We start from the raw sequence: 27958 nt of genomic DNA, 5'->3' as shown, positions 1-27958 counted from the left end.
GAAATCGAACAGAAACACAAGGAAAAAAAAAAAAGGGAAAATGCACGCGGTGCCCTTGAAGTTTCAAATTTTGCCCGAAATACCCAATTTTGTCCGGAAACCTTTAAGAGGCTATAACTCGTGTCAACGAGTTCAGAAAGTGATAATTTTTTTTTTTTCAAATCGATTATCTTTCTGAGAACTACGATTTGAAAAAAAAAAATTTGTCGTATTTGGATCTCGTGGCTAGGAGTTTTTGTACGTCAAAGTTTTTTTTATCGAACAAACTTTGCGTGACCATATCTCTTGGTCACGAATTCCAAAATCGACAATTTTTTTTTTCAAGGCGTAGTTCTCGAAAAGATAATCAATTTGAAAAAAAAAATCGTCACTTTCTGAGCTCGTAAACACGAGTTATAGCCTCTTAAACTTTTCCGGTTAAAAAAATTGGGTATTTCGAGCAAAACATCAAAGTTCAAGGGCACCGCGTGCATTTTCCGAAAAAAAAAAAAAAAAACAAATACGGAGTAGCAAGAAATGTGGAATTAATTAATATAGCGAGGGTGCTGGTTTGATTTCAAGACAGCAGTCTTTTGAAGCCCTTGGAAGCATTATCAACAGTTCCTCACTGATATTCAAATCGAAATCAGCATCATCATGTCCATAGAGGATCAGGTTCTTCAGGACACTCGCGTTTCTAAGAAGATGCCCTGTAAGTGACAATGAACCCTTGTGCGTACAAAACTCATGCACTTCAATCAGTTGGGCCTGACATGAAAAAGGATCCAGAGGTATATCGGAAGGTGATAGTGAGTCACAGTAGCAGTCATTATCATCCTCACAGTAGTGATTTGAGCAAGAGCAACAACGAAAGCCCTGAAAAATAATATTCATAAAGTGAGAAAAATTGTTATCAAGTTCTAATCTTGTCAGGTGTAGTAGGTACGGATGATGCTAACCGTTTCAAAGATGATGGTTTCAAGTTGAGGAGATTTGTCAAGTAAACTTGTCACATATTCCCACGACGTATAAGGAAAATTATCAAGTTCTAATCTTGTCAGGTTATTGAAATCAGGCATTTGCTCATCGTCTTCAAGCGTAAGAAGAACCTATACAATGAACAATATATTAGTAATATGAACGATTGAAAAAATGTTAAAAATATTTTTCCAATGAAGTCGAAGACTCAATAAATCTTGGTTTCAGATAATGATGGAATAAAGTAAATTGATTAACTTCTTTCTTAACTATGACGTAGAAATCATTTTATATTATTCTGGATGCAATTTCAGTATGGTTTATCAACAGACCCTTTATACATACATCTACCAAGTAATATGAGAATAATACATATTAGCGATATTTTCTCGGATATCCTTAACTTTTTCTTTTTCTATAATGTACTCTCTTTTCTTGCAAAAAAAACTTTGACCGGCAATAACTCTTGGCTACGAGTTCAGAATACGATAAATTTTTTTACAAACTGACCGTCTTTAAGAGGTCCTCAGTTTGAAAAAGAATTCACCGACATCTCAACTCGTAGTCGGGAATTATTGTCGGTCAAAGTTTATTCGTTAAAAAAACTTTGACCAACCATAACTACCGGCTACGAGTTCAAAGGGCGGTGATTTTTTTTTTTCAAATTCAAGGCCTTGACGAGATAATTGGTTTGAAAAATAATTACCATTTTCTGAACTCGTAACAAAGAATTATTGTCGGTCAAAGTTTTTTTGTGAAAACGAAAAAGTTCAGGAGTACACGAGAGAATATCCCTACACATATTATATACCTGTACCGAGTCCTTTTCCAAACGTAATTCTGTGGCTTTATTGGCAGCGGCTTTTAGAAGCTCACGTTCATACTCGATTGAATCTTCATCGCCATCAGACTCGTCATCATATGCACTACACTTGAAAATTAGCCTTGCCTTGATAAAAGAGCCCGAAGACTTCCACGACGGAACAATTTTCACACCAATATTTGAACTATAAGATAAATATGACAGATTAGGGGCATCAATCTCAAATGTACCCAACGAATAAGAGCAATGTTCTATTGTAAGAACTCTGAGAATTTCACTACGATAAATAGCATGACCGTCATTATCACAGTCACAAGCTTTGAGAGTCAATTCTTCAAGCAATTCACTACTCGAAAACAATCTTTCCATTGAATCAAAATCATTGAACATGATGCGATCCAGGTGAAGGATCTTCAGTTTTGGCAACCAGACCGATAGAGGAATTTTAAACATGTTATATCCATAACCTGCCATTTTCAATTTCAACAGAGTCTCACACGAGAAGAAGCCATCAGGCACACAATGAATGATGTCAGGAAGCTCGTAGTGAAGTTCTTGAACACCCTTTTGTAGCGCAATACTAAGCCATCGATTCAAATCTGAATTATCGTGGCTGTCTCGACAAAGCAAGCTAAATTTCTTAATGGGCAAGATTTTGTGCAACTCCAAAGTTTTATCAACAAAATCCCTAAACCTTCGAGTTGCTTCTATTCTCTCATTTTGTTCCATATAACTAAAACATGGTGCGTCATCAAAAGAAAGACAAGTCGTAAATGTAAAAAGGTATCGCCATCTGGTTGATAGAATGCTTGTGCTCACAGCACCCCTTGTTGGCAGAAAAGAAAGTATGTGACCAAGAAGTTCATCAGGTAAACTGCTGATCCTATCCCAACAATTCCCACTTATTGGATCTTCTACATATTTACCAAGTTTCGTCGTTGGCATCATGGTTACTACAGGATTCTACCTGAAATGTAATGCAGATTGAATTGAGGATTCTACCTGAAATGTAATGCAGATTGAATTGAGAGATAACAGAATACCGCTAGATGAAGGGTTTATTACTCATTTTCTACAAGAAAACCCCCTTCCACTAAAGTCGATATCATGTGTCACACCCTTTTCCTTTACGAGATACTTCCTCCGTCTCAGACATTTGTTTATCTTTGGTTTTGGCATAAAAAACCAAGCAAGGAGGAGTGAACCAATTATTAAATGTCAAGTGGACCAAATTGAGCGTGGATGATCAAATTATTCATCAAAGACATTCGTAAAATAGAAAGGTAGATAATTAACTCAAATACCCAAAAATGAAATAGATGAACAATTGACCGGGACGGAGGGAGTATAATTTATCACTTAGTTATTTATTTGAGAAATGATGCACAAAATGAATAAGATCCATAAGAGGATCTTAACATTGCCTTCCACCAACTTTAGATTTTTGTTGCTCGCAAGGGTAGAGTCTAGTGGTTAAAACTTGGCTGAAATACTGAAATTTTCAGGAGACCCAGGTTCAAGCCTCCCCAAGAGCAAAATCTTGTGGAGCATTTTGGCCTAAGTCCATGCCTAATAGACGTCGAGCCTGTCACTCTCGGGTGGCTTACCTGGTATACGTGGTTTGCAGGCTATCACGTACACCCGAGGGTTTACCCAGTGTGCACCAAAGGTAGCGCCTCGTCACCAAAAAAAAAAAAAAAAAAAAAAGACTTTTACCAAACTCTAATACTCCCTCCATACCATACCAATGGTAACATTGAGAATCTTGACACTATTCATGGTCGTAGGGAATCTTTGATATTATTCTTAATCTATAAGACAAAATATAGTCATGTGAGATCTTGTTTGATTTATCGTCATGAATGCTATAAGAATCAATTTTTTATAATTTTTAATAATGTGTAACTAAAGATATTCACGTTGCAAAACGTGTCTCAACAAGTGTGAAAAAGTCAATATTACCATTGGTGTGGTATGGAGGGAGTATCAATTTACAAAATACCCACAAACAGTAACTAATTCATCACAATCTATTGCTAAGCAACCCAAATGGATCAATTAAACTTCCAGAGGTTTGAATAATATTCAACAATAAAAACAGAGACATAAACAAAATGAAAAATGTTGGTTCGATCTCTTCGTCCTAATAATTTGTTTATCTTTGATTAAAATACCATCATAAAGAACAAACAAGAAAACAAATGATCGGAATGAAGGGCGTAAAATATGTATTATTACCTGCATATGTAGAGAAGTTATAGCTTGAATGTTCAGATTGAGATCCCTCTTCCTCCTTCATTCTTAAGATATTTGCTCATGTTTGACCAACACACTGATTGCATTATATGGAGAATAGTCAGGATACCATGATGCTCCATTACCAATTGGGCACATTTAAGGTCCAATAATTTATTACTCTGTACTCGTTTCATCACATGCGTAACATGCATTCACATGCATAACATTCATTGCTGTCGTTGACTTTCATTTATAATATAGAAAGATGACAATAAGTCAATAAGTCCCAGTTTCAAATATTGTAATGCGACTAAGTGCGTTTTATTAGACCAAAAAATATAGAAAGATGAACCACTTGAATGTGAGAGTACAGAAAGTTGAAGAAATTAAAGAACGGTAAGTCTCCCTTAAAGCTGGGTTTTTTCGTCTTAGGCTTAGAACAGAGAAAATGTGACTCATTTACAGGTCCCCTGAGCCGAGACGGTAATCGTGTGTTCATTTTATGGTTTACGAAATTCAACAATTCGAGTTATAATAATAAAAAAAAATTACGATAGTGAAGACGCGTTCTTTGCTGCAATGACAGGTTATTAAGGCTGGCATAGTTGCATTATGCATTTATGCTATCATATATGGATCCATGTCGCTACTCGGGGGATATGGCAAGGCTGTATAAAAAGAAAGACGGGTTCTTTGCTGCAACGACAATATGAGAATGACATACATAAAGAATAAAACGAGTTTTTGAAAATTAATCAATAGAAATTACTCTTGAGATAAAGCACAGGGTTCGTAAGGCGATGAAGGGTACTTTGGCTGTGCAGGTAAACAATGGTTGCGAGTTAAACAATTGATGTAACTATTTCAATTCTATAGTACAGTTTGTTGAAGCCTTAGGTAACATCAGCAATTCCTTCAACACTCGGGATTCTGTCTCAATCTTCATAGACCTATCTTTGTATAGAATCAATCTCGCCAATACCCCTGCATTCTTAAGTAGATACTTTAAAAGTAGTAGCTCCATTTTCCTACCCTCAAATATACGAACTTCAATAGTTTTGACATTAGATGAAAATGGAGCGAGTTCCATACTCGGATCCCACTCGTGCGTTATTATGCTACATTTTAAGGTTCCGTTGAAAAGGCCCTGACAAAAAGGACAATCAAGTTCATTCACAATTCGTAATCACATCCAATAATATGTTTGCTTTTGAATCAGTCTACGCAAGCAAGTGCGTTTACCTTATTAAAGACGATGGTCTCAAGTCGAGGTGAATTCGCTAGCCAGAATGTCACATACTTCCATGTATCGTCACAAATATAATCAAGGCATAGCCTTTCCAGCTTAGAGTACGTAGGTATCTGGCTATCGTCAACCCTGGTAAAAAAACTTCACAAAATAGAAGCACAAAGACTATAATGAGACGGAATTATTCATAAGCCAAACTGAAATACCATATAAGTTAATGAGAAACAACAACAACAACAACAACAACAACAACAACAACAACAACAACAATAACAACAACAACAACAACAGAAACACGTATGTACAACAACAACAACAACAACAACAAACCTTTAAGAAGTGAACCCGCAAAATCAACTCTCTGGTGCTTTGGGCACCTGTAATAAGACTAACGACAGCTTGTGGTGGAGGATCAGAAGAATCAACAACAGTCAATTCTATTGTGAAAAGAGAGCACGGTTTCTTCAACGACAAGATCATATCGCTAGACTTTATGGCGAAATATAACAACGTTGTCAAATTAGGGGCATCAATCTCAACATGACCTTGAAACAAGTATACCATCAATTTTTCAAGTGCGAAGGCAGAAACACGAACATGATCCAAGAATCTTATGTTCTTGAGTTTAAGGACCCGGAGGCTTGGAAAGCAGACTGCGTTAGGGGATTTCAAGTAAATTTGGGTTCCGCTAGAAGAAATGTCTAGTGTTACCAAAGTTTTAGAATTGAAGACGCACATTGGCAAATAGAGATCTGGGTAAGAATTTCCGTCTAAATCTAGATGTTGAACTCCCTTCAGTATTGCAGCGCTTATCCACTCAAAGATATCCGAACAAGCATATTTACAAGTGCGAAGTTTTAGACTAAACTTCTGAATTGATGGTCTACTATATAATGCCAGGACTTTATAAACAAACCTCTCAAAACCCGTATTGGGAATTTTATTTTCGTCTGAGCTCGTCTTTCCATGAAAATTAAAATATTCTTGATCGTCAAAAGAAAGATTTGTTGTTAATGTGAAAATATACCGCCATCTAGTTGACAACATACCAGTCTGAACTGCACCCAACATTGGGAGGAACGAAACAATGTAACAAAGTAACAAAGTAACTCATCGGGCAAGCTACTGATCCTGTCCAAACCCCTCTCGTCTCTCATCTCCGTTACTTCAACATACTTCGTACTTCGTAAAGCTACTCATAACCTGATAACACATCCAATAACGATAAGAATGTGAATCATAAACAGTCTTTTTTTTATACGATTAGGATTTAAATGTATTTGTCTAGAATTTCCATCTGACAATAGTACAGAAAAATACACATTACTAATTCGATTGTTTCGATCGGATTTAAATGACTCACTAATTTGCTTTAGTGTAAGATATAAGCCATTCAATGCAATTTTCATTAAGGGTCATTTGGAAACAACCTCGTTAAACTTACACAGGAAGCCCTTAGGCCAATTGCTAATCATTGACGCGATTAAGCACCTCATCACAAAACTACCCACATCCGTTGATAAATTAACCTAGTAGTCAATTAGGTAAAAAATAAAAAAAATATAAAAAAAATGATGCCAAATTAATAGTCAGAGGTTTATTTTGGCAGAAAACGAGAGAGCTGAGGGGTATAAATTAAAAAATCGCTTAAAAAATCACCAAAACTGAAAATACAAAACCCTAAGATAAAACAGAGACGTACCTTAACGTAAGATTTGGAGCAAGGAAGGGTAAGGGAATTTTGTGATGAATTCATATAATTAATTAATACGGTTTTGAAAGGAAAACAAAGGGAAAAGAGAAGTCCATCATACGAAATCTCGCCTTATTATCGATAATATAGGGCTCAAATATCAACCCCAACGAGCAACTAACCCTAGCCTCATTATAAAATTGTAATTTCAATGCATGAGCAGCTACATTTAGACGAGTCGATTTAGATAGCCGATCATCTTGGTCGACTAGTCGTTATCGACATTGACAATATAAATATATAAATACGAATCAGTTAACACCACAAACAATTTCTCATAGTAGGCTCGAAAATCAGAAATACTACAGATGAACAAAGTGAACAATCTCCCCAAAGCAAGGAAAAGATAGCGTAGTCATACCAAAGGAAGAAGTTGTGTTGCACTTGCACTCAACAAACCAACCACTTAGATTTCCGAAGTAAATAATACTTCCTCCGTCTCCGACTCTCGGTCATTTGTAATTTTGTATACCTATTTCATTTTAGCCATGTCTGTTGGGCCATAAAGGAACGTGGCCCATGTGACTTGTGACCACAAACCTTAATTAGTAGATAATTAAATTTCCTTTGTTGTAAACGTTAAAAAAAATGTAAAGAACCCGTGGGAAAAACAGTGAAATATTAAGACTTATTCAATGCAATGAATTCTTATAGTTGGTTCCGCAAAAGTGAACACTCTCGACTCCAATAGCTTCCGCTTATAGAGGGTCCTTAGCCAAAAGTGGTTGAACAAGATACGCACATTCCATCCCGCCAGGGAAAACTAACAAGTGAACAACCCAACCCAATGCTACATTTCTATCGCTAGTTCATGGTCCGTCAACCTTCATAGTAACCATGCAACAACTATCCTTCAAGTTAATGAGGAAGGTAGGGCGATAATCAAAGGCCCATCTCCTGCCCTCAGCTACATCACCAAAACTAGGGTAGTGTATCCGATTAGTGATGTATGTTTTAATACTACAATTAATTCCAGCTCTCTATTAATGCCAAGAACACAACCAAGCTCAAAGTCTACCGGTGAACTCGCAAACACAAAAAAAAGCAATCAGGAACAAGATCAATACCTCTCTCGGGATGAGAATTTTTCAAAACTGGGGGCCGGAAACATCCACAGTTTTTTCCCCCCAATAAACGAAGGACATTCCTGAGGAATTAATTATCTCTGCTTGTTCTTGGCGCATTAATTTTCTATAAGATGTGACATTATGAGAGTTGAAAGCTTCCAAATAGCCGCTTTTTGCATTATACCTCCCAGATGACAACTATCTTCCAAGTTAATGAGGAAAGTAGGGTGATAATCAACTGCTCGTCTCCTGCCCTCAGATACACCACAAACAGCATATAGAAACTACCAGCGTAGAAACTAGCATTAATTCTTCCTGCAACTTCACCAGTCCCAAAACCATCTCGTCTAAACAATGCTTCATTTTGAAACAAGGAAATCCAAGATAACATATGTAAGAAGCAAAGAGTACACATGTTATCATCCTCCAGTTCACTGAGGTAGTGTATCCAATTAGTGTGATCTACGGAGTATGTTTCAATACTACAATAAAATCCAGCCTTGCTATTAATGCCAAGAACACAACCAACCCAAAATTTACGCTGAAAAAGCAATCGGGCACAGATCCATACCTCTCTTCAGATAAGACATTCCTGAGGAATTCTCTTGTTGTAATGGCAAGAGAAGAGACCTTCCGTATCCCATGAAAAGAACAGCATCAGAAGAACGGTCGATCCCAGTTTTCAAGATTTTAATACTCTAGCTATCTAAAGATGAGAATTTTCCAAACCTGGGGACCTGGATACTCCCACAATTTTTTTCCCAATAAACAAAAGACATTCCGGAGGAATTCTCCTCTTGTTGTCGGTTCTTAAATTTTCTATATGGTGTGACTTGAGAGCTTCCATATAGCCGATTTTTGCATTATACCTTCCAAATGATACTTTTGTACAGAACACCAAACACATGCTCAGGCGCACAAAACGCGGTAATGGAAGGAGAAGACCTTCTGTATATCCCATGAGTAGAATAACATCAGAAGAACAGTCAATCCCAGTTTACAGGATCGGAACACCACCATTTACCTATATTTAATATTCCAGGTACCTAAAGACAAGGTCCAATATTCACATAAATTATACTCCCCGGATCATTCATGGTAGAAGGACGAATAGAGAATGGATTCCTTCTCCACCACTTTTCTTCAATGGTTAACACTAATCGCCAAAGAAGAAAAAGAAGAAATGAAGAATATTTGGAATTTGAAAGCGTGGAAGGGGACGTGTGTTTGATATGTTAAGCACAATTCAAATTCACACTCTTCCCCAAGGACAAACAAGAAAAAGAAAGAGTGGAGTGCACAAAAGATTCAGCATAATTAAATAAGTCATCGTACAAGCTACAAGGCTACAACTATTAAGCACAAACGTTTTTCAATGCTCAAAAACACATACTCTGTATGAGATATCATTATGGGCTCAAACGATACCATTTATCGCAAATGCTCTTTTTTCTTTCTTAATTTTAAGATTTTAAAAGACTTTTAATTTCATTGGAACCCATTTGCTTTTAAATAATTTCAATTCAACCCAATTTTGATAATTCGATTATTTTTGAAGGACTAGAAAGACGTTCATCTAACACAACACGGTTAAGAAACGTGGCTATTTCAATTCTATAGTACAGTGTTTCGAAGTCTTGGGCAACATCAGCAATTCCCTGCTCACCTGTAATTCCTCCTCCATCGTCATAGAGCCAGATTTACATAAAATCAATTTCTTCAATACCCCGGCATTCTGAAGCAGATAGTTTAAAAGTAGCAGCTCCATTTTCCCACCCTCAAATTGATGTACTTCAATAGTTTTGACATTAGATGAAAATGGAGCAAGTTTCATACTCGGACGCCACTCATGCTCCTGCTCTGTACCACATGCAGCGGCATTAAGAAGGCCCTGACAATCAAGTTCATAATTCGTGAGGATAGACAACGTGTTTGCTTATTGATTGAATATGCAAGTGTAAGAGGGTATGAGTTTTGGTAGACGGTGTCAGAAGGATAACAGAGAGTAATAAAATAATAGAGGAGTCGAGAAGACCTACAATATGTTTGCTTATAGACCGGTTTATACAAGCCAGTGTAAGCAACATAAGAGTATTAATAGACGGTCGGTAGAATAATAAAGAGTACTAATAGAGTTCTTTGAATCATACCATCGGGCACATGGATGCAACTCAGAAAAATTTAGGATGGTGTTTATAACACTAAATAGCTTTCCTAAATAGGAAAACGTAAACAAAAAATTTCGAGGGATACTTCGTAGCAGTATTCAAAGATTCGAAGTCCAATTAAATTCTTTAGTAATTTCCTTACCTCATTAAAGACAATGGTCTCTAGTTGAGGTGAGTTTGCTAGCCAAAATGTCACATACTTCCATGTATCACATGAACAATAATCAAGATGCAGGCTTTCCAGCTTAGAGTATCTAGGTATCTGGGTATCATCAAGCCTGGTAAGAAGCTTCACAAAAGAGAAGCACAAATACTATAATGAGATAGTCTTACATGTGACACAAACCGAAGAATAATATACCTAAATTAGGAATATGTAAGTATCTCAATTTTACTCGCAACAACAACATTAACCCAGTGACTCAAGGGTTCCTATGAATTGTGAGGTAAGAGGGGGTCGGATGTATGCAACCTTACCCTTATGTTTGCAACAGAAAGAGATTGTTTCCGAATCATCTAAGATGGAAATTGTTAAAAGAAGCGCAACCATTTAAGTGAGCCATTTTGTTGTTTTCCAAAGAATAATGACTCTTTGGGTCCATTGAAATTAAAAGAAATCCGGTCTTCGGTTTTAAAACCAAGAAGTTTACCACTCCCCTTTTATTTTTCACTTTTTCTTTTCTTTTTTTCGCATTGAGGTGTGCGTTCACTCATGGACGGTGCCAAATGATGATTAATGTCAGCCGACCCCAAATAATTTTGGGATTAGGTTCTGATGTTGTTGGAAGTAGCAAGTGCAACAACCAAAAAGATTTCAAGGGGTAGGAGGGAGTAGGACAAACCTTAAGAGCGTTAATTGTCAGAATTAACTCTTTGACATGTTGGGCGCCTGTGATAAGATCAAGGACATATTGACCTAAAGGGTCATAAAATTCAGAGGAATGAAAACCCACTTCAACCCTAGTAAGAGAGCATGATTTCTTCAACAACAAGGTCATAACATCAGAACATGTGTACAAGTATGATAAACTTGCCAAATTTGGGGCATCAATCTCAACATGACCTCGACACAAATATACCGTCAGTTTTTCAAGTGCTAAAGCAGAAACACGAACGTGATCCGTAGACAATCCACACTTGATAAGAACCAACTCTTTCAGCAGCGAACAACCAACACAAAACCTTCTAATGGACTCCGCATCCAAGTATTTTACTTTGCAGAGTTTAAGGACCTTGAGGTTTGGCAAGCATACTAACCTAGGGACTTTCAAGTCCACTTGGTGCATGACCGAGTTAATTTCTAGTCTCACCAAAGTTTGAGAACAGAGGATACAGTTGGGCAAAGAGATTTGTTGGCAAAAACTGTACAAATCTAGATGCCGAACCCCCTTAAGTATTGCAGCATTAATCCACAAATGGAGATGTGAACTAGCATATTTGTGGGTGTGTGTTAGTTTCAGACTGAACTTCTGAATTGATGTTACTCTATGCAACGCAAGTACTCCAGAAACAAACCTCACAAAACCCATATTGCGAGTTTTCCTCACAAAACCCATATTGCGAGTTTTATTTCCATGTGAACTTAGCTCATAATATTCTCGATCATCAAAAGAAAGGCTAGTTGTTAATGTGAAAAGATACCGCCATCTAGTTGACAACAAACTAGTCTGCAGTGCACTCACTGTTGGGAGGAACGAAAGAATGTGACCAATTAACTCATCAGGTAAGCTACTAATCCTGTCCAAACTGTCTTCATCTCTGATTTCCGAAACTCTACCACGCTTTGTAGAACGACTCATCACCTCATCACCTGATATCTAAAAGTCTGAATCATCAACTGTTACCCAAAAACTCAACCTTTATGCTTCTCTTTTAACACAAATTCTCATTATAGACAGGCCAAATATCCGTCCACTTAAGCATAAGACAAGCAATAAGTTGCATGGTGAGGCCCAAAAATGTCCCCACTTTAAGCATTTGACCCATCTTTCACTTTAGACGGATATATCCGTCTACAGTGAAACTAATTGTAATAATAGGATTAAATTAAAATCAATTACTAATGCCCTTTATTTTCAATTAAATCCGAAAAATGGTGGGTACTGTTGAAATTATCATATCAATTAGTCTTCCGTTTTCAGTGCTAGATGGAGAATGTGAGAAATCATAGATACCAAATTACCAAATCAATAAATAAACTTACAAATTATGGAAATTCATGAATTAAAAACCCTAAATAAAATAGACACATAAATTAACGCAAGTTAAAGGAAAATTAGCAAGATTTCATGAATTAATACAAGGAAAAAGAGGAATTACGAGAGATCAATGTATATACATACCTGCTTTTTAGTGCTCTGGTTGAATTCGTAGGTGTGTGCTTGTTTGAGTGAAGTGCGATTCTCTTACCAATGTAAATTCATTTGAACTTTAAAACCGATCAAACATTTTATTAAGTAAAAATGTTACAGTCGAGTCACTCGGGTTGATTATAGGTGAGGTTAAACGGGTTGGGTTATATACGGTCGGGTTATATTGAGTCAATTATTTGTTAATTGTTATTGGGTAATCCACCTGATTACGTCAACATTTGGTCACGCGTCGGTTAAGTCGAGTTCGTGTTAAGACAAATAAGAATGTTGTCAGATATCAGTTCAACTTCAATTCGAGTGGTGTTGGTTCCATTTCACCCAAGTCTCCGGTTCTAATGGGTCGGGTTTGAAGCAGTTTGGATCGGGTTCATCAAGTCGGGTGACTTTTCTCCGGCTCTACCTTTAGGTCAGAGGAACAAGGATTTTGCTGGAAACAAATACTTTGCTTCTATCTTATCTATCCCATCTAATAACAGGCCGTTTTGATTCTTTGGAACAACTCGATGAATATAGTAGATCCTTTTTGACCTTTTAGGAAGCACAATGACCATAGATCAAACCTATCCAATTTTACAGTGTGATGATAGGCTCTTGATCCAATTTTACAGTGTGATGATAGGCTCTTCACGAACTAGCTGTACCTAGTTGTACCTACCGTTTCTTTTTTGGGACGAATATCCGCAATGCAGTTCATCCAACAAGAACCAAAATAACCAAAATCTGTTTTAAGTTCAAGGAATTACTGGCTAACAAAAAATTATGTTCAACAACTATTTCGTGTTATAACATGCTTGTGTAAGACATTCTATATAACTAACTGTATAAAAAAATGTCATTTTCATTTGAAAAAGAAAATTATTTAATGATATACTCCGTAAGTCATTCTCATTTAAGAATTGGTGCTCATTTATAAAAGATTTTAGTATTCACAAATTCTCATTTTGGACGGACATAACTCTCTTAAGCTTAAGACGAATCATGTAATATAAATAAGACAAAAGCAGAATGCATAGGGAAAAGCAACGGATTTATCTTACATGCACAATTGGAATACTACTTAATTCGTAAAATGGATACATCCGTTAGTATTTTAACCACCATTTCCATAACTCAGAAACGATTCTCAATTCAATGTCAAGTAATCGGTCATCAAACAATAGCTACTCCGTACTACGGAGTATATAGCTACTCCGTACTATATACAGTGATCAAAATCAAGTAAATTTAGTCCTTTCAGCTAAACTGCTAAACTATGAGCCCTCCTATTTCAGGACCGGAAATAAAACTAAACTAACATACAAAATGTGGGAACAAAAACAGTGAATATCACTCAAGATTCCTTCAATGCCATGATGACACTCTCCTCCACATTTCTTACTCCAATAGCTTCCGCCTGTAGTCAGCCACGAACAGTTGACCAAGATACGGACATTCAATCCCTCCACGAAAAAGAACAATCCATTCAAACGCTCCATCAACCTTCATACTAACCATATGACTACTATCCATTAATTCTTCCTGGAATTCCACCATTCCCAAAACTCTCTCCTCTAAACAATCGAGCAAAACCAGGATAACATATGTATACGAAGCAAAAATACTCATTTTATCATCCTCCAGTTCACTAAGGTAGTGTAGCCGACTACTAATCTATGTCTTAATACTACAATTAATTTGAGCCTTGCTATCAGTGCCAAGAACACAACCAGCCCAAAGTTTACCAGTGAACTCCCAAACACAGAAAAAGCAACCGGGCACAAAATCAATACCTTCGTCCAGATGAGAATTTTCCAAACCTGCAACCCGGAAACTTCCACAGTTTCAGTAAAAGAAAGACGTTCCTGAGGAATTATCCTCTTAAGTAAGCACATGACGTACAAATCATTGCGAATAAATTTTATAATTTTTACCATCTAAATTGATCATAACCTCAGCTTGAATCCAGTTGCGAGAAAACTATCAGAACTTTTCCTACGACAAAAACAAGTAAAAACATATTAGACAACCAAAATGTAAATTTTGAAGCAACACGGAACATGCAGTCATACGAAGGTAACAAAAACATGGGATGCGGCGAAATAACAACAAATTGCTACCATCAGCGTAAATGAACTAGAAACTCTAATTGCGATAGGGGCCACATTCATCAGTAGTTTCTTTCTAATACTCCCTCCGTCCCAGTTATTTGTTTACCTTTACTTTTGCCACAAAGACCAAAAAGAGGTGAGGGAGCCATTTGGATGAGAAGTGGTCAATAATGCAACTGGATGATCAAATTACCCATTAAAAACGTATAGAAAGGTAAACAAATGAATGAGACACCCAAAAACGAAAAAGGTAAACAAATGACCGGGACAAAGGGAGTAGCATAGTAAGTATGACACTGATTAAAGTTGAATGAGGGTAACAAAGTAGTAATTAATTATGGAACAGAACCATGAGGCAGAGCGAGGTTTACTAGCGACTAGTGAACTGTGAAGCCAAATACATATAATAAGGAATTGATTGTTTTCTGAAAGATCGCGCATGTTAGAAAGAATCCTAAACACTGACTGGCATGTCATTGTATTAAAGAGCATTGATATAAACACACATAAAACTTCATGAACTATAACTCTCCCTGCCTATTCACTGAGTGGCATGTCCCCCGTCCCCAAGACCTCAACTCACAACTTCATGAACTTGCATCAATCTCCTACAGTTGAACAAATCACCAGCATAATTAACAACATTATATACCTGGCTACAGCATTATGCCATTGCGTCATTTTCAAAAGACATGTCTCAGTTTTTCCACATGACATCAAAATTTAAAATACTGTACTTATTTGGAATGGGCATAAGGAAAGTGCACAATGAATCATCTAAGCAATATGAACAAGATCATACACAAAACCATCGCAGGAGAAGACTCGTAATGCCAACAAACCAAAACACATCATGCAAAGATCAAGCAAGCAATTATTTGATGACTGATAAAAGGAAAGGCAATCCGCAATCATACAAACTAATCAAAACTATTACTTGTGTGTTTCCTTCTTCGTTACATTTTTCCCTTTTAGCCTCTTCTCATCAGGCCCCAAGGAAACAAGGCTGCCTACAACAGTATAGCTATCAAAAGGCTTGGGTGGCAACCCAGTAGCTTCAACCTTCTCAAACTTTTTGTTACCCCATTCATACCAAAAGAAACTTATACCATCAAATTCAAGCAAAATCCTTCCACCGTCTTTTGAGTAAACAATCGGCCTAATAAGGACCAGTCTCTGAATCATAGGGTCACATATAATGAACAACCTAAACCAAGAATCATTCTTCCTAACCCATAAATCAGCTCGAACAACTTTGTAACCAAACCGCGTATTAAGCGCACGTTTCAAATAATTCACCATAACACATAAACACCCACTTAATTCCGCCAAGAAGATTTTAAAACAATTAAAACCCGAGTCATAATCAAACATCTTTAAAAGCGAGAAAGTCTCGGTTTTAAGATCAAAACATTTAACCATTGGCATATTATTTTCATTAACAACGACGAAATACAGAACTCCATTATAATAAACACCGTCACCAGCTACATTAGGGTAATGATTCAAATCATCATCAATCATTTTCCAGGAATCGTTTTTCAAACTATATAACCTAACTTCTCTACCAGTTCGCAAACCCTCCTCATAACACTCAATTACCCTCAACAGCTTGTAATCATCGCTAACCAAATCAAACCCGAACCCGAAACCGATCATATGTTCAACCCGTTGGTAAGCATTCTCGTCGTAAGTCTTGATTGACACGTACATTGTATCGGGAATAATAGACTGTACGGGTGGGATCAAACGATGCGTTTTGGTATGAGGATTATACAGAAAATATGTTTTCTTGAAATGGTCTGAAATGCAAATAATGCCGTTGCAAGAACCGAGAAATTGGACCGTTGGGTAGTTACTTAGCTGTTTGACGGGGTGATCGAGGTCGGAGAAACAGAGAGCATGGTGGTTGTTCGTCGGAATTTCGGCGATTGAGAGAAGGTCGGAGCAAATTATGAGATTAGGGTTTGTTGAATTTAGGGATTTGGTATAATGGAATTTGATAAAATTAGGATCGTTAATCAGCGAATTCCAGGATTTAGCTACGCATTTAAAACGACAGAGGATTTTTGGTGATAAATTTGAGAGAATATCGACGATTAAATCTGTCGGGAGAGTCGCCATTGTTATACAGTTTGTAGTTTGTACTGAAGTTCAGAGTGTGAGAGTGGGATTGAAAACAAAATGGCAAATTGGGTTTTTTGCGGGGTGTTGTAAAATCGCCTCATTGGGCTTAAGCCTAGAGTTGGCAAGTCTGACCCGACCCGAACAAATTCGATCCGATAGGATCCGAAAATATTGCGAATCGAAACCGACCCGATTTGACCCGATGATGACCCGTAACCCGATTAATGTTGACCCAAAATCGAACCCGACCCCACCCGTGATCCGAATCAACCTGATTCATGTACTTACCCGACCCGACCCGAACGATAACCCAAAATTAACTTGAAAGCTGAGCCGAAAGATGACTCGAAATAAAACAACAATTAAATCATTGACAACAAAAATAAAAAATAATTCAATTACAAATAATTCAACAAAAATAGTACTCCCTCGGTCCGGTCAATAGTACTCCCTCGGTCCCGGCAATTAGGCCTGCCTTACTTTACGGCTCCGAGTGTTGAGCCGTGAAACATTGTCACATTCAAAAATGAGTGTGGCAGAGATGCGTATGTTGAGGTGGATGTGCGGCCATACAAGGAAAGATCGATTAAGAAATAAGGTGATTATGGAAAAGGTGAAAGTGGCGCCATTAGAGGACAAGATGATGGAAAACCGACTAAGATGGTTTGACCATGTGAGAAGGAGACCTATGGACGCACCATTAGGGATGGCAGTGGGTCGGGGACCCGACCCAGACCCTGAGGGTCGGACCCTAATGGGTCGGGTATGGGTCTCATTTTTTCAGACCCAATGGGTATATGGGCCGGGTATGAGTCTTAAGAAAATATTTCGGATCCGGGTCTAAGTTATGAGACCCATACCCGAACCTTACCCATAGGGTCCGGGTATGAGTCCTCAAATTTTAGACCCTCGTTTTTGAGTCGGGTCGGGTCGTTTCAGGTTCCTCATTTTTTTCAGGTCGGGTCAGGTCATTTTCGAGTCAAATATGTCGATTTTGCATAAAGAGTAACTCCCATCATCTCACTTGTTGTTTGTCTTATTATGCAATTGGTCACATATTTGACCCGTCTACAACTTTAGACGGATAGTATCCGTCTAAAGTGAGATTTTGTGTTAGTTTGAAACATGAGTTATTAAAGAGGGAAAATTAGAATAATAAGGATCACATTATGATTTTCCGTAGTCAAGACGGAATATTGACCTTTTTTGACGGAAAAATTCAGTTGGTTCTAGTTAACAAATAACAAACAAACATAAATATTAGGTACTCCTTGAAAAAAAAAATTGTTAGATACCTTGTGCAAACGATCTTAAATGTTAGGTACTCCTTGACAAAAAAAAAACCTTTAATCAAAGATAAATAAACAATAATGATCGGCATTGAGGTAGTAAGGGCGAAATAAAAGGTTTTCTCCCTTCCTCCCAAGTCCTCTCCTTCCTTCCATCTCCTTCTCATCCCCCTGCCTTCTAAAGTAGCCATAAAGTATTTGTGTCAAGTCCTTGTAAAGTATGACAAATCAAAAAAAAAGAACCAATAGGGACGATAAAATCATCGCTAAAACTATGAAAATGAATACTCCAATAGTTAAAAGGTCGCCAATAATCCTAAAAGATAAGAAACAAATGACTGTCACGCATTTTTCATCAGGGTCATACATGGTAGAAGTAGAAACCCGAGTTCTAGCTCAGACATTACATGGGTGTTGTTGAATTCCTTAAATGGCGATGTTCATAATAGATAACAGAGAATCGATAAACTAGTCATTTTATGGACTCATAGCTGTCCAACTATATAACAAGATAAGAGGAATGCTACTTCTTCCTAAATTCCTTCTGATTAATTTGTCACCTCCGTTTCCCCTCCAAATTTGTCGGTATAGAGGTCAGACTCTATCTTTGAGCTGGAATAGAAGTTAAGGTGGTGTTCCCGCTACCAAATTTAATTTCTACATGGCAGTCTATTGAAGCCCTTGGAAGCATCAACAGGTACTTACTGATCTCCAGATCCCTCTCCAAATCACAACCAGAGAGTATATGGACGGTCAACGTCTTCAAGCGACTCGCATTTGTGAGAAGATGCTCCAGAAGTGACCGTGAAGCCGAATCATGCCCACAAAACTTGTGTACTTCAATCACTTGACATGAAAACGGGACGTGAGGTATATCTGACGGTAACCGTGAGTTGCAGTCGCAGTCCTCCGAAGTGTAATATTTTGAACAATTACGGCAGTCAAGAAAGCACTGGAATACAAATTACGGAAGTGAGAAAAACTGGAGAAAAAAAACAGTTGCATACACACTAACAAAGCTATTATTATTTGATGCTAACCGATTCAAAGATGACAGTTTCAAGTTGAGGAGATTTGCCAATCAAGCGTGTCGCATATTCTCGCACATAATAAGGACGGATACGGACTAGTACCGATGAAATGATAGGAAACTTGGGCATATGCTCGTCTTCATCAAGTTGAAAAAAAAGCTGTACAATGAAGAAAAGAACAGTACTCATATATTATGAACGATGAAGATATGATTCCATCCACATCCAATAAAATTAGAGACTCGCTATTAAAGACTCACTAAAGTGGTTGAACTTCTTTTAATAGTGATGAAAAGCAGTGCTCACTACATCTAATTCTGGAAGCAATTTCTGTATCATCATAGATATCCCCTCTATATGTTGTTGACACAAGGGTAACATCAAATCGTTAACCCTCCTACCCCATCACTTGCGAGAACCTTTGAGGCACCGGATAATGTCGTAATAAGTACAAAATACGGGAATACAAATATACATACCTCTACAAAATGCATTTTAAAGCGTAATTGAATGGCTTTAGAGGCAGCGGCTATTAGAAGCTCATGGTCATACTTGAGTGGATCTACATTAGTATCAAAATCATCATATGCACTGCACGAATTGTACGAATTTTTCCACGATGGAACAATTTTCACGCCAGTATTTAAACAGTACTGTAAGTGTGCCAAATTAGGGGCGTCAATCTCAAGTGTACCTGGCTCAAAAGAGCAATGTCTTATTGCAAGCACTTTCAGTAATCCAGTGCGATGAGTAGCATGACCATCAGTGCCACAACGGCAATATTCGAGAGTCAATTTCTGAAGCAATTCACAGCTAGAAAACAATCTCTCCATCGAATTAAAATCAAAGAAGATGATGTTATACAGATGAAGAATCTTCAGTTTTGGCAACCTGGCTGATAGAGGAATTTTAATGCAATTGTACCCAGAATCTTTTCTTTTGAAGTTCAATCTCACTAATGTTTCACACGTGAAAAAGCCATCAGGCATACAGTCGATCATATTAGAAAACTCGTAATGAAGTTCTTGAACACCCTTTTTTAACGCAGTACTAACCCATCGATTCAAATCTGAATTATCATACGTGCCTCTAGGCCCTCTACACACTAGACTAAACTTCTTGATAGGCGAAATCTGGTGCAATTCCAGAACTTTATCAATGAACTCCCTAAACCTTCGAGCTGCTTTAATTCTCTCATTTTTTTTCCTAGGTCCATAAAATATTTCATCTTCAAAAGAAAGACAAGTTGTCAAAGTGAAAAGGTGTCGCCATCTCATTGATAGAATACTTGTGCTGACAGCAAACTTTGTTGGCAAAAACGAGAGCACATGACCAAGTACATCATCAGGTAAACTGCTGATCCTATCCAAACAACTCTCACTTATCGAGCCTTCTACATGTTTACTGTGTTTCATTGGTGGTGTCATGGTGTTTACGAAACACTACCTGAAATGCAATGAAGGCTCAATGAACACATAACCAGGCTCATTTGTTAACACTTTCCCTGTCTATTCCGGAGTTTTGAAATTAGGGTTTGATACTCATTCTCAACAAGAAGCAATTATTATATGAACGAATCTCGTCTACTGAAACACACAAAAATCGAACAAAGGATCTCGAATCGATCCCAAACTTACTTGCCAAAAGGGCTAATTTTTTTTATTTTTTTTTTTTGGTCTAAACCATCCGGTAATCCGAACCACATTGGGCCGACTAATCCGGATTTCGGGGCGTGTCCAAGGATTACGGTATTTAAACCCCTCCCAATCGCAGTTGTGGGGATCGATCCGCAGACCTCCCTACCAAGCGCAGCCCCATGCTACCGCCAACCAACGATTGGTTGCCAAAAGGGCTAATGATAAACGAATTTCAGCATTTACTATAAGAATTAGGAGTAACAAAATACCTAATTACAGAAATTAATTTAGGGTTTAAGTAGCATGCCCACATAATTCATGAACTAAAATCACAACCCAGATAATTAATTAAGCAAATAAAGTCTAGGACAATTCCAAAATCAAATGCTAAACAATCCAATGAATTTAACAATCACATAATATACCCAATAACAATCAAAATATGAGAATAAATTTGCAGAAAATAAAAAAAAAATGAGATGAAACTGGAATTACCTTGGTAGCGACAGAGTTAAGTTGGAAGATTTTGTAACCTTGAAATAAAAAAGAAGATTGAAATTGGTAAAACCAAGTTTTTGATATAATGGTTGTACGGACTACGGAATGTAAATAAATGATTTGAGTCAAGGGGAATAGTTGGGCCACTTTAGTTTTTTCTTCAAATTAAATCATGTCCATTAATAGATAATGAAGAGAATCCATATGTTCTGTTCACCTCATTTTTTTACCTATTTTATTTCACAAATTCTCATTTTTAATGTAAATTATCTGTCACAAACTTGTGATGATCAATAAAATCAACATGGGGATATGGTAGATAATATCCGTCACAAATTCTCATTTTTGTCTTATCTAACCCCATCTGGGTGATATTTGACCTATTACATGGGAGACTTACTAATTTTATTTATAGTGTCTCACTGTCTCAGTCATTTATTTACCTATTGTAAGATATTTTTTGTGTCTTAATCATTTATTTACCTATTGTAAGATTTGTAGTACGGACTACATAGTATACATGAAACGTAAAAAAAACATACTATGTTTCAAATTTAAAATTTTAGTCAAAAATCGATTTAGGAGCAAAATTGCTATGTGCAACTTTTTATTCAGATCAGAACTACTACTCCCACCCTTCAAATCATTTGCTTATCTTAAAATACTTCTCTCAAAAAAAAATTGAGAGAAAAGAAGTACATTAATATCAACATTACTTCAGAAATTTAAAAAAAAAAAAACATTATAATTTATTTGTTTAGGGCATAAAGAACACATTTTGTGCTTACATTAACGGTTGTGTAGAACCGATTTACACAATCATTTTTTTTAAGGTAAATAGATATTTAACTTTAAAATTTTAATATTTATTGCTTTATTAAGATTTAGATTTTATCTATTTTCATATAAGAGTACTCCGTAATTGTATTTGTCCGTATTGATATTGCATGTCATCATCTAATGACTTGTTTAAAAAAGTGGTCTTCTAGAGGATCGTAATATCGTATTCTAGTCGAGAAGGCCTTATATCAATCAAAGTTCACAAGTCATTAGTAGTTGATTTAACTAACTCGACTTGGTGCGACTCATAGAAACGGGAACACGCTAAATATAATCTACAACCTGAACTTTTATCCCAATTAACCGCTTCCGGACTTGAACTTCAAATTTACGTTAGGATACAATGCAAAGTTAAGGAAATTGCACTGGATTATCATAACTTGACCGTACTTGTGTTTGGATCGTGCTGAAACACTTCAATCCCAGTGATCCGCTACCAGAGTTCCTCCGTTGCTGTTATGCGTTAAGGGAAACACTAAACAAAGACAACTTCGCACAAAATGTTTCATCAATAACCAATTACTACGAGTTCAGCTAATTAGATTTTCCTCGTAATGTCAGACGTCAGTGTACAAGATCGCATTTAGAGACCACAAGATTAGAATTCCGTCTCTATGGATTACACTTGCTCCAAATCTAAGCTAATTAAGACATTGAAGGATCTGGGGATCGGAATGCAAGGAAGAGTCCTCTCCACATTTGTGAGCTGCAAGATTAGCTCGTGAAATCCGTGAGAGCAGCTAAGAGTATTCTCTTTGATTACCAAAATAGAGAACATTCCGGACTCCAAGAGCTTCCGCTTGTAGACGATCCTCAGCCAAAAACAGCTGACCACTAACCATATTATCGCTAGTCCCTCCAGGGACGGAAAAGAACAATTCATCCAAACAGTACCATTTTATCGCTAGTCCAAGCTCCATCAACGTTCATACTAACCATATGACATCCTTCAAGTTAATGATGAAAGCAAGGCGATAATCAACTGCCCATCTTCCGCCCTTGCATAAAACTAGCATTAATCCTTCCCAAAACTATCTCCATTAACAATGCTTCATTACGAAGCGAACAAATTCAAAAGTTTATGAGATCCTTCAAGTTAATGAGAAGTTCTTGCATACTTAGATCATTTCTACACAACAATCTGTTGAAGCCCTTGGAAGCTTCAACAACGCCTTACAAATTCTCATTTCCTCGTCCGGACGGAGACCGTAGACTGGATAGACGATCAAACTCCTCAGGACACTCGCGTTTCTAAGAAGATGCCCCATAAGTAACATCGGACCTCTATGCCCACAAAAATCATGAACTTTAATAACATCGGCATGACATGAAAAAGGGACCAGAGGTATATCTATACGTGACAGTGAGTTACAGTCGCAGTGATCCAGACAGTCACACTTTGAATTACAGCAGCAAAGAAAGCCCTGAAAAAACAAATACGTCAAGTGAGAAATACAGAAAAAATAACTGTTGGATACAAACTCCTGTGTAACGTGGCGTCACGCAAGAGCTTGTGTTAGTTATCCATTAACAAAGCTAATATTAGTTGCTGCTAACCGATTCAAAGTCGACAGTTTTAAGTTGAGGAGATTTGTCAAGCAAGCTTATCACATATTTCCACGAGCAAGCACCAAGGTCTAAACTTGACAGGCTATGAAACTCAGGCCTTTGCTCGTCATCATCAAGTCTAAGAAAAAGCTGTACAGTCAACAATAGTTTAGTACAATTATCTCATCACACCAACACTGAATAATGCAGAAACATGTAGGAAATACGTTGGAAATACTAATCATATGTGCACATATAGATATATACTAATATACCTTTATTAAGTCCGTTTCAAAATACAACTTCGTGGCTTTACAGGCCACGGCTTTTAGCAGTTCCAGATCATACTTGATCGAATCTTCATTACAGCGCCTGAAATTTAGCTCTGCCCCCTTGAAAAAGGACGAATTTTTCCACGACAGAACAATTTTCAGACCAATATTTGTACTGTAAGTTAAATATGCTAGATTAGGAGCATCAATCTCAAATGTACCAGAACGAAAACGGCAATGCTCTATTCTTAGCACTTTGAGTATTCCTATGCATTTATAAGAGTGACCGCTTATGTGACAAGAGGAGTCTCTGAGAGTCAATTCTTCAAGCAATTCACAGCTAGAAAACAATCTTTCCATGGAGTTAAAATCAGAGAATGAGATTCTATCGAGATGAAGGATCTTCAGTTTTGGCAACCACGCTGACAGAGGAATTTCAATTTTGTTCTGCCCAAAACTCATTCTATCCAAATGTAATTTCACTAATGTTCCACACACGAAAAAGCCATCAGGCACACAACAATAATCGGTCAGAACAGGAGGCCGGTAATGAAGCTCTTGAACACCCTTTTGTAACACATTACTAATCCATCGTTTCAAATCTGAATTATCGTAGATGCCTCCACAGAGTAGACTAAATTTCTTGATGGGCGAGACCTGGTGCAATCCTAAAACTTTATCAACAAACTCCTTAAACCTTCGAGATGCATCTATTGTCTCTTTTTCTTGATTAAAACCAAAACGTATTTCATCATTAAAAGAAAGACAAGCTGTCAAAGTGAAAAGGCGCCGCCATCTTGCTGATAGTATACTAGTTCTCACAGCATGCGTTGTTGGTAGAAACGAGAGCATGTGACCAAGTACATCATCAGGCAAACTGCTAATCCTATCCAAACAATTCCCATCTTGACATTCACGAAGTTTCTTAGATCGTCTCATGGTCCTTACACTACTCTTCCTGAAATGCAATACCGGCTGATAAGTCATAACTCACAACCATGCTCGCAAATAATGTACATTGAATTCTAAATAATCACGAGATAGCAGGGTAGTTGACGCTTTCCTATCCATTTCAGAATTATGAAAAGAAGGGTTTGATACTCATTCCTCACAACAAGCACCCCTTTCCCGCTAAGACGAGATCATGTGTCTGACCCCCTTCCCTTCTCGACACACCACTTAGGCAATAATCCCTCCGGCCCAATCATTTGTTTACCTTTTACATTCTTTGATCATTTGTCCGCCCCCCTTCCCTTCTCGACACACCACCTAGACAATAATCCCTCCGTCTCAATCATCTGTTTACCTTTTATATTATTTGTGAGGGGTATTTAATCAAAAGTAAACAAATGAATAGGACGGGCGGAGTATAGTTTATCACTAGTTCATATATCCGAAAGGAAAAGGCGAGTGAAACACGAGATGGGGCACAAAATGAGACAAAGGATCAATCTCAACCTCTTTACCCTTTCAACTCGGATTTGCCAAACTCAAAATCAAACATTCAAACAGAATACACAAATTTCAGCATTTCCCATATGAATTAACAAAATAAACCATCACCGAAATTTAATAAGGCTTCAAGTAGTAAACCCTAACCAAATTTACTAAAATCACAAGATTAATTTCATGCAATAACAGTAATTAAGCAAATAAAGTGTCAAACAATGGAAATTATTAATCCAAAATCAAATGATGAACAAACCCAGATCATCAATTTCACAATCACATAGTATCAGAATTGAATTAATAGACAAACTAATTGAGATAAAATTGAAATTACCTTGGTAGATTTTGTTAGCTTTGAATTAATAAAAGTGGAAGGGTTTTGTCAAAGAATGTTTCTGTCAAAATGACCACATTTTTGGTGCTGGAAGGGTTTTAATGTTTTGATTTTTTTTTTCTTTTCTTTTTTTTAAATGTATTGTGATGGTTCTTGAATTTGTGGGAGGAAAGTACACAATTTTCACAATTTGTGGGAGTATGACCCACTATAATTAAGATATCACTAGTGTAGATCCCCATGCTATAGCACGGTATTTTTGAGTTCTGTTTTATAAAGAGACATTCTCATTAAGTTAATTATATAAATTAATTGTACCTTTAATGTTATAATGTACTAATATAATCTTAGTAAGAGGTAGAAAATAAAAGTTTATTACCATCAAAAGATACTTTAAGTTAAGTTATTTTTGTCTTAAACCATTTTTACTTTACTATAAAAATTAACTCTATAATGTTATATCATTCCATGAAACTAATTTATGGCATTAAATTACAATGAAGTGATGTAAAAATGTAAAATCTAATTAACGTATAAACCTTATAACAAAAACAGGTAAAACAGTATACCACGCACTTAAAAAGACGATTTACGAATAATTAGACTAATATTTTTTTTATTTTTAAATAAAAAAATACATAAAAATTGTTACGTCCTTTAAAATATACACCATATTTAGAGTGTAACTGATGAAGGATAATATAAGAAACAGATGTACGTAATTTTATGGTGTAAGTGATGACAATAATTAGGTTAAAGACGGCAAAAGAAGTAGGTTTGCGTAATTTTAGAGCGGAACTGATGAACAATAATATCTATGGAAATGGAAATGATTGCATAATAAATTATGGATTTAATGAAAAAGTCATAAATATGAATTTTAATTAAAAAGATTAGAGTTTGATTATAAGAATATATTAATTGAAAAGATAATAATGTAATGAATTTTTTTTTTACTTGTTACCCTATTTAGCTAGATGATTTTTGGAGGGAAAACTAAGAGAATTTTTATTCTCTTAGTAGTAGGGAGATGTTAATATAATTATGACAATTTTTTAAATCTTATTTAATTACTCCCTTCGTCCCGTTGAATTGTGTCCTATTTCCATGTTGAGGTGTATCATTCATTTGTTATCTATTTCTATTTTGGGCAAGTATTGAACAAGTGGCTAGTGTATGCAAGTGACAATTCTTCCTTTATTTTATTAGTTTGTGTCACATGCATTGGTTTTTGTGTAAAATATATGTTAATGATAGCTATTTTATAAAGTTTTTTACCAACTTCTTTGGTGAAAAATTAAAATTAACTAAAAAAAATGGAAATCAATAGTGAATAAATCAACTTCTGCGAAAAAATTTATCGAATAAAATTATGGTGTAGCGGGTTAATGAGTAAGCGGGACGGGTACGGTTTTATATTTTCACCTGTTGGGGCGGGGATGGTTTTGGAAACTTGTACCCGCCATGGATGGTGGGATGGGTACGAGTTTTTCTGGGTGGGTACAGGTACGAGTACGGGGAAGCCTATATCCACCACCGCTCCGCCCCAATGACATCCCTAGATATGGATTGTGGTTCGAATTTTTGTTGTGGGTTTCTCAGGACGATTTGTTGGGCCAGAGTCATACTTGTTGGGTTAGTACTTGGCACAGCCTAGTAGCCCAGGAGCAATCTTACAATAGTTGAAATGGCGATCCGGATTATAGGATCCTATTCTGGTTGGGTTAGTAGTTAGTACTCCGTATTAGTTTAACTTATTAGATAGGGGCAATAGTGAGACTAATGTTGAGAGCGTCATAATAGTTTGCGCGATCCGGATCGTACGATCATATGACTAGGCGACTAGCTAGGAGCAAGCGTCATAATGAGCATCATAATAGTCTGTGGAGTGCGTAATAGTAGTTTGCGCAATCCAGAATGTGGAACCGATTCAAATCGTCGTTTATATCAATCAAAGTTTATAAGTCATTGGTAGACTTGATTAAACTAACTTGACCCGGTGCGACTCATATAAGAACGAGAACACGCTAAATGTGATCCAAAACCCGAACTATACGATAAGATATAACCTGAGCTTTTATTCCAATGAATTGATTCAAACCGACTCAACATTAAGATACCAGAACGTAAAATTCGTCCAACTAATGATCCGAACGTGAACTTAATATCTACCTTAGATACAATGCAAAATTAAGGACACTGTCCTGGATTATCATACC

At 36.8% G+C, this 27958-nt stretch overlaps 5 protein-coding genes across 11 annotated transcripts; all 5 read right to left on the bottom strand.

Moving 5' to 3' along the window:
* Window positions 1-503: 503 nt before the first annotated feature.
* LOC141597370 (F-box protein At4g22280-like) lies at window positions 504-4178 on the bottom strand. Of its 3 annotated transcripts, none has more exons than XM_074417808.1 (4): window positions 4019-4178; window positions 1769-2782; window positions 939-1088; window positions 504-855 (listed from the first exon to the last, which is right to left on the bottom strand). In XM_074417808.1, exons 2-4 carry the CDS (start codon window positions 2726-2728, stop codon window positions 529-531), a joined length of 1437 nt encoding a protein of 478 aa, XP_074273909.1. In that variant the 5' UTR covers window positions 2729-2782; window positions 4019-4178; the 3' UTR covers window positions 504-528. The 3 variants fall into 3 exon arrangements, with proteins under 3 accessions (XP_074273909.1, XP_074273908.1, XP_074273910.1); XM_074417807.1 differs by having other exon boundaries at window positions 1769-2747; window positions 4019-4176; XM_074417809.1 differs by lacking the exon at window positions 4019-4178 and adding an exon at window positions 3388-3458 and having other exon boundaries at window positions 1769-2747.
* Window positions 4179-9373: 5195 nt separating this feature from the next.
* On the bottom strand, window positions 9374-12767 carry LOC141597371 (F-box/FBD/LRR-repeat protein At5g56420-like). Of its 3 annotated transcripts, none has more exons than XM_074417811.1 (4): window positions 12598-12767; window positions 11098-12065; window positions 10398-10544; window positions 9374-9978 (listed from the first exon to the last, which is right to left on the bottom strand). In XM_074417811.1, exons 2-4 carry the CDS (start codon window positions 12052-12054, stop codon window positions 9691-9693), a joined length of 1392 nt encoding a protein of 463 aa, XP_074273912.1. In that variant the 5' UTR covers window positions 12055-12065; window positions 12598-12767; the 3' UTR covers window positions 9374-9690. The 3 variants fall into 3 exon arrangements, with proteins under 3 accessions (XP_074273912.1, XP_074273913.1, XP_074273911.1); XM_074417812.1 differs by having other exon boundaries at window positions 11098-12092; window positions 12598-12743; XM_074417810.1 differs by having other exon boundaries at window positions 11098-12072; window positions 12598-12742.
* A 1043-nt stretch (window positions 12768-13810) lies between these two features.
* Window positions 13811-16917, bottom strand: LOC141597369 (F-box protein CPR1-like). Its single transcript, XM_074417806.1, has 3 exons — window positions 15652-16917; window positions 14538-14598; window positions 13811-14423 (listed from the first exon to the last, which is right to left on the bottom strand). The coding sequence occupies exons 1-2, from the start codon at window positions 16836-16838 to the stop codon at window positions 14550-14552; spliced, it is 1236 nt and encodes a 411-aa protein (XP_074273907.1). The 5' UTR covers window positions 16839-16917; the 3' UTR covers window positions 13811-14423; window positions 14538-14549.
* A 1463-nt stretch (window positions 16918-18380) lies between these two features.
* On the bottom strand, window positions 18381-21709 carry LOC141597368 (F-box protein At4g22280-like). 3 transcript variants are annotated; one of them, XM_074417805.1, is made up of 5 exons: window positions 21294-21709; window positions 19856-20607; window positions 19641-19723; window positions 19171-19320; window positions 18381-19082 (listed from the first exon to the last, which is right to left on the bottom strand). In XM_074417805.1, exons 2-5 carry the CDS (start codon window positions 20586-20588, stop codon window positions 18732-18734), a joined length of 1317 nt encoding a protein of 438 aa, XP_074273906.1. In that variant the 5' UTR covers window positions 20589-20607; window positions 21294-21709; the 3' UTR covers window positions 18381-18731. The 3 variants fall into 3 exon arrangements, with proteins under 3 accessions (XP_074273906.1, XP_074273904.1, XP_074273905.1); XM_074417803.1 differs by having other exon boundaries at window positions 19641-20607; XM_074417804.1 differs by lacking the exon at window positions 21294-21709 and having other exon boundaries at window positions 19641-20669.
* A 920-nt stretch (window positions 21710-22629) lies between these two features.
* On the bottom strand, window positions 22630-25900 carry LOC141597367 (F-box/LRR-repeat protein At4g14103-like). Its single transcript, XM_074417801.1, has 4 exons — window positions 25740-25900; window positions 23960-24914; window positions 23694-23834; window positions 22630-23560 (listed from the first exon to the last, which is right to left on the bottom strand). The coding sequence occupies exons 2-4, from the start codon at window positions 24893-24895 to the stop codon at window positions 23255-23257; spliced, it is 1383 nt and encodes a 460-aa protein (XP_074273902.1). The 5' UTR covers window positions 24896-24914; window positions 25740-25900; the 3' UTR covers window positions 22630-23254.
* Between the last annotated feature and the right edge of the window lie 2058 nt (window positions 25901-27958).

The sequence above is a fragment of the Silene latifolia genome, chromosome 8, assembly GCF_048544455.1.
Source record: "Silene latifolia isolate original U9 population chromosome 8, ASM4854445v1, whole genome shotgun sequence".
Classification (NCBI taxonomy): Eukaryota; Viridiplantae; Streptophyta; class Magnoliopsida; order Caryophyllales; family Caryophyllaceae; genus Silene; species Silene latifolia.
This window is presented reverse-complemented; position numbering and strand designations above follow the sequence as displayed.

Coding starts and splice junctions, on each gene's coding strand:
- LOC141597370 (XM_074417808.1), bottom strand. CDS start 2,728: ATGATGCCAACGACGAAACTTGGTAAATATGTAGAAGATCCAATAAGT. Junction 1,089..1,768: donor TGGAAAAGGACTCGGTACAG/GTATATAATATG, acceptor TTCATTGTATAG/GTTCTTCTTACGCTTGAAGA. Junction 856..938: donor AAACCATCATCTTTGAAACG/GTTAGCATCATC, acceptor ATTATTTTTCAG/GGCTTTCGTTGTTGCTCTTG.
- LOC141597371 (XM_074417811.1), bottom strand. CDS start 12,054: ATGAGTCGTTCTACAAAGCGTGGTAGAGTTTCGGAAATCAGAGATGAA. Junction 10,545..11,097: donor TGACAATTAACGCTCTTAAG/GTTTGTCCTACT, acceptor TCTTTTGTGAAG/CTTCTTACCAGGCTTGATGA. Junction 9,979..10,397: donor AGACCATTGTCTTTAATGAG/GTAAGGAAATTA, acceptor CTTGATTGTCAG/GGCCTTCTTAATGCCGCTGC.
- LOC141597369 (XM_074417806.1), bottom strand. CDS start 16,838: ATGGCGACTCTCCCGACAGATTTAATCGTCGATATTCTCTCAAATTTA. Junction 14,599..15,651: donor ACGAAGAAGGAAACACACAA/GTAATAGTTTTG, acceptor TTTTTGTCGTAG/GAAAAGTTCTGATAGTTTTC.
- LOC141597368 (XM_074417803.1), bottom strand. CDS start 20,588: ATGACACCACCAATGAAACACAGTAAACATGTAGAAGGCTCGATAAGT. Junction 19,321..19,640: donor TTAAAATGCATTTTGTAGAG/GTATGTATATTT, acceptor TTCATTGTACAG/CTTTTTTTTCAACTTGATGA. Junction 19,083..19,170: donor AAACTGTCATCTTTGAATCG/GTTAGCATCAAA, acceptor TTTGTATTCCAG/TGCTTTCTTGACTGCCGTAA.
- LOC141597367 (XM_074417801.1), bottom strand. CDS start 24,895: ATGAGACGATCTAAGAAACTTCGTGAATGTCAAGATGGGAATTGTTTG. Junction 23,835..23,959: donor TTGAAACGGACTTAATAAAG/GTATATTAGTAT, acceptor TTGACTGTACAG/CTTTTTCTTAGACTTGATGA. Junction 23,561..23,693: donor AAACTGTCGACTTTGAATCG/GTTAGCAGCAAC, acceptor TTGTTTTTTCAG/GGCTTTCTTTGCTGCTGTAA.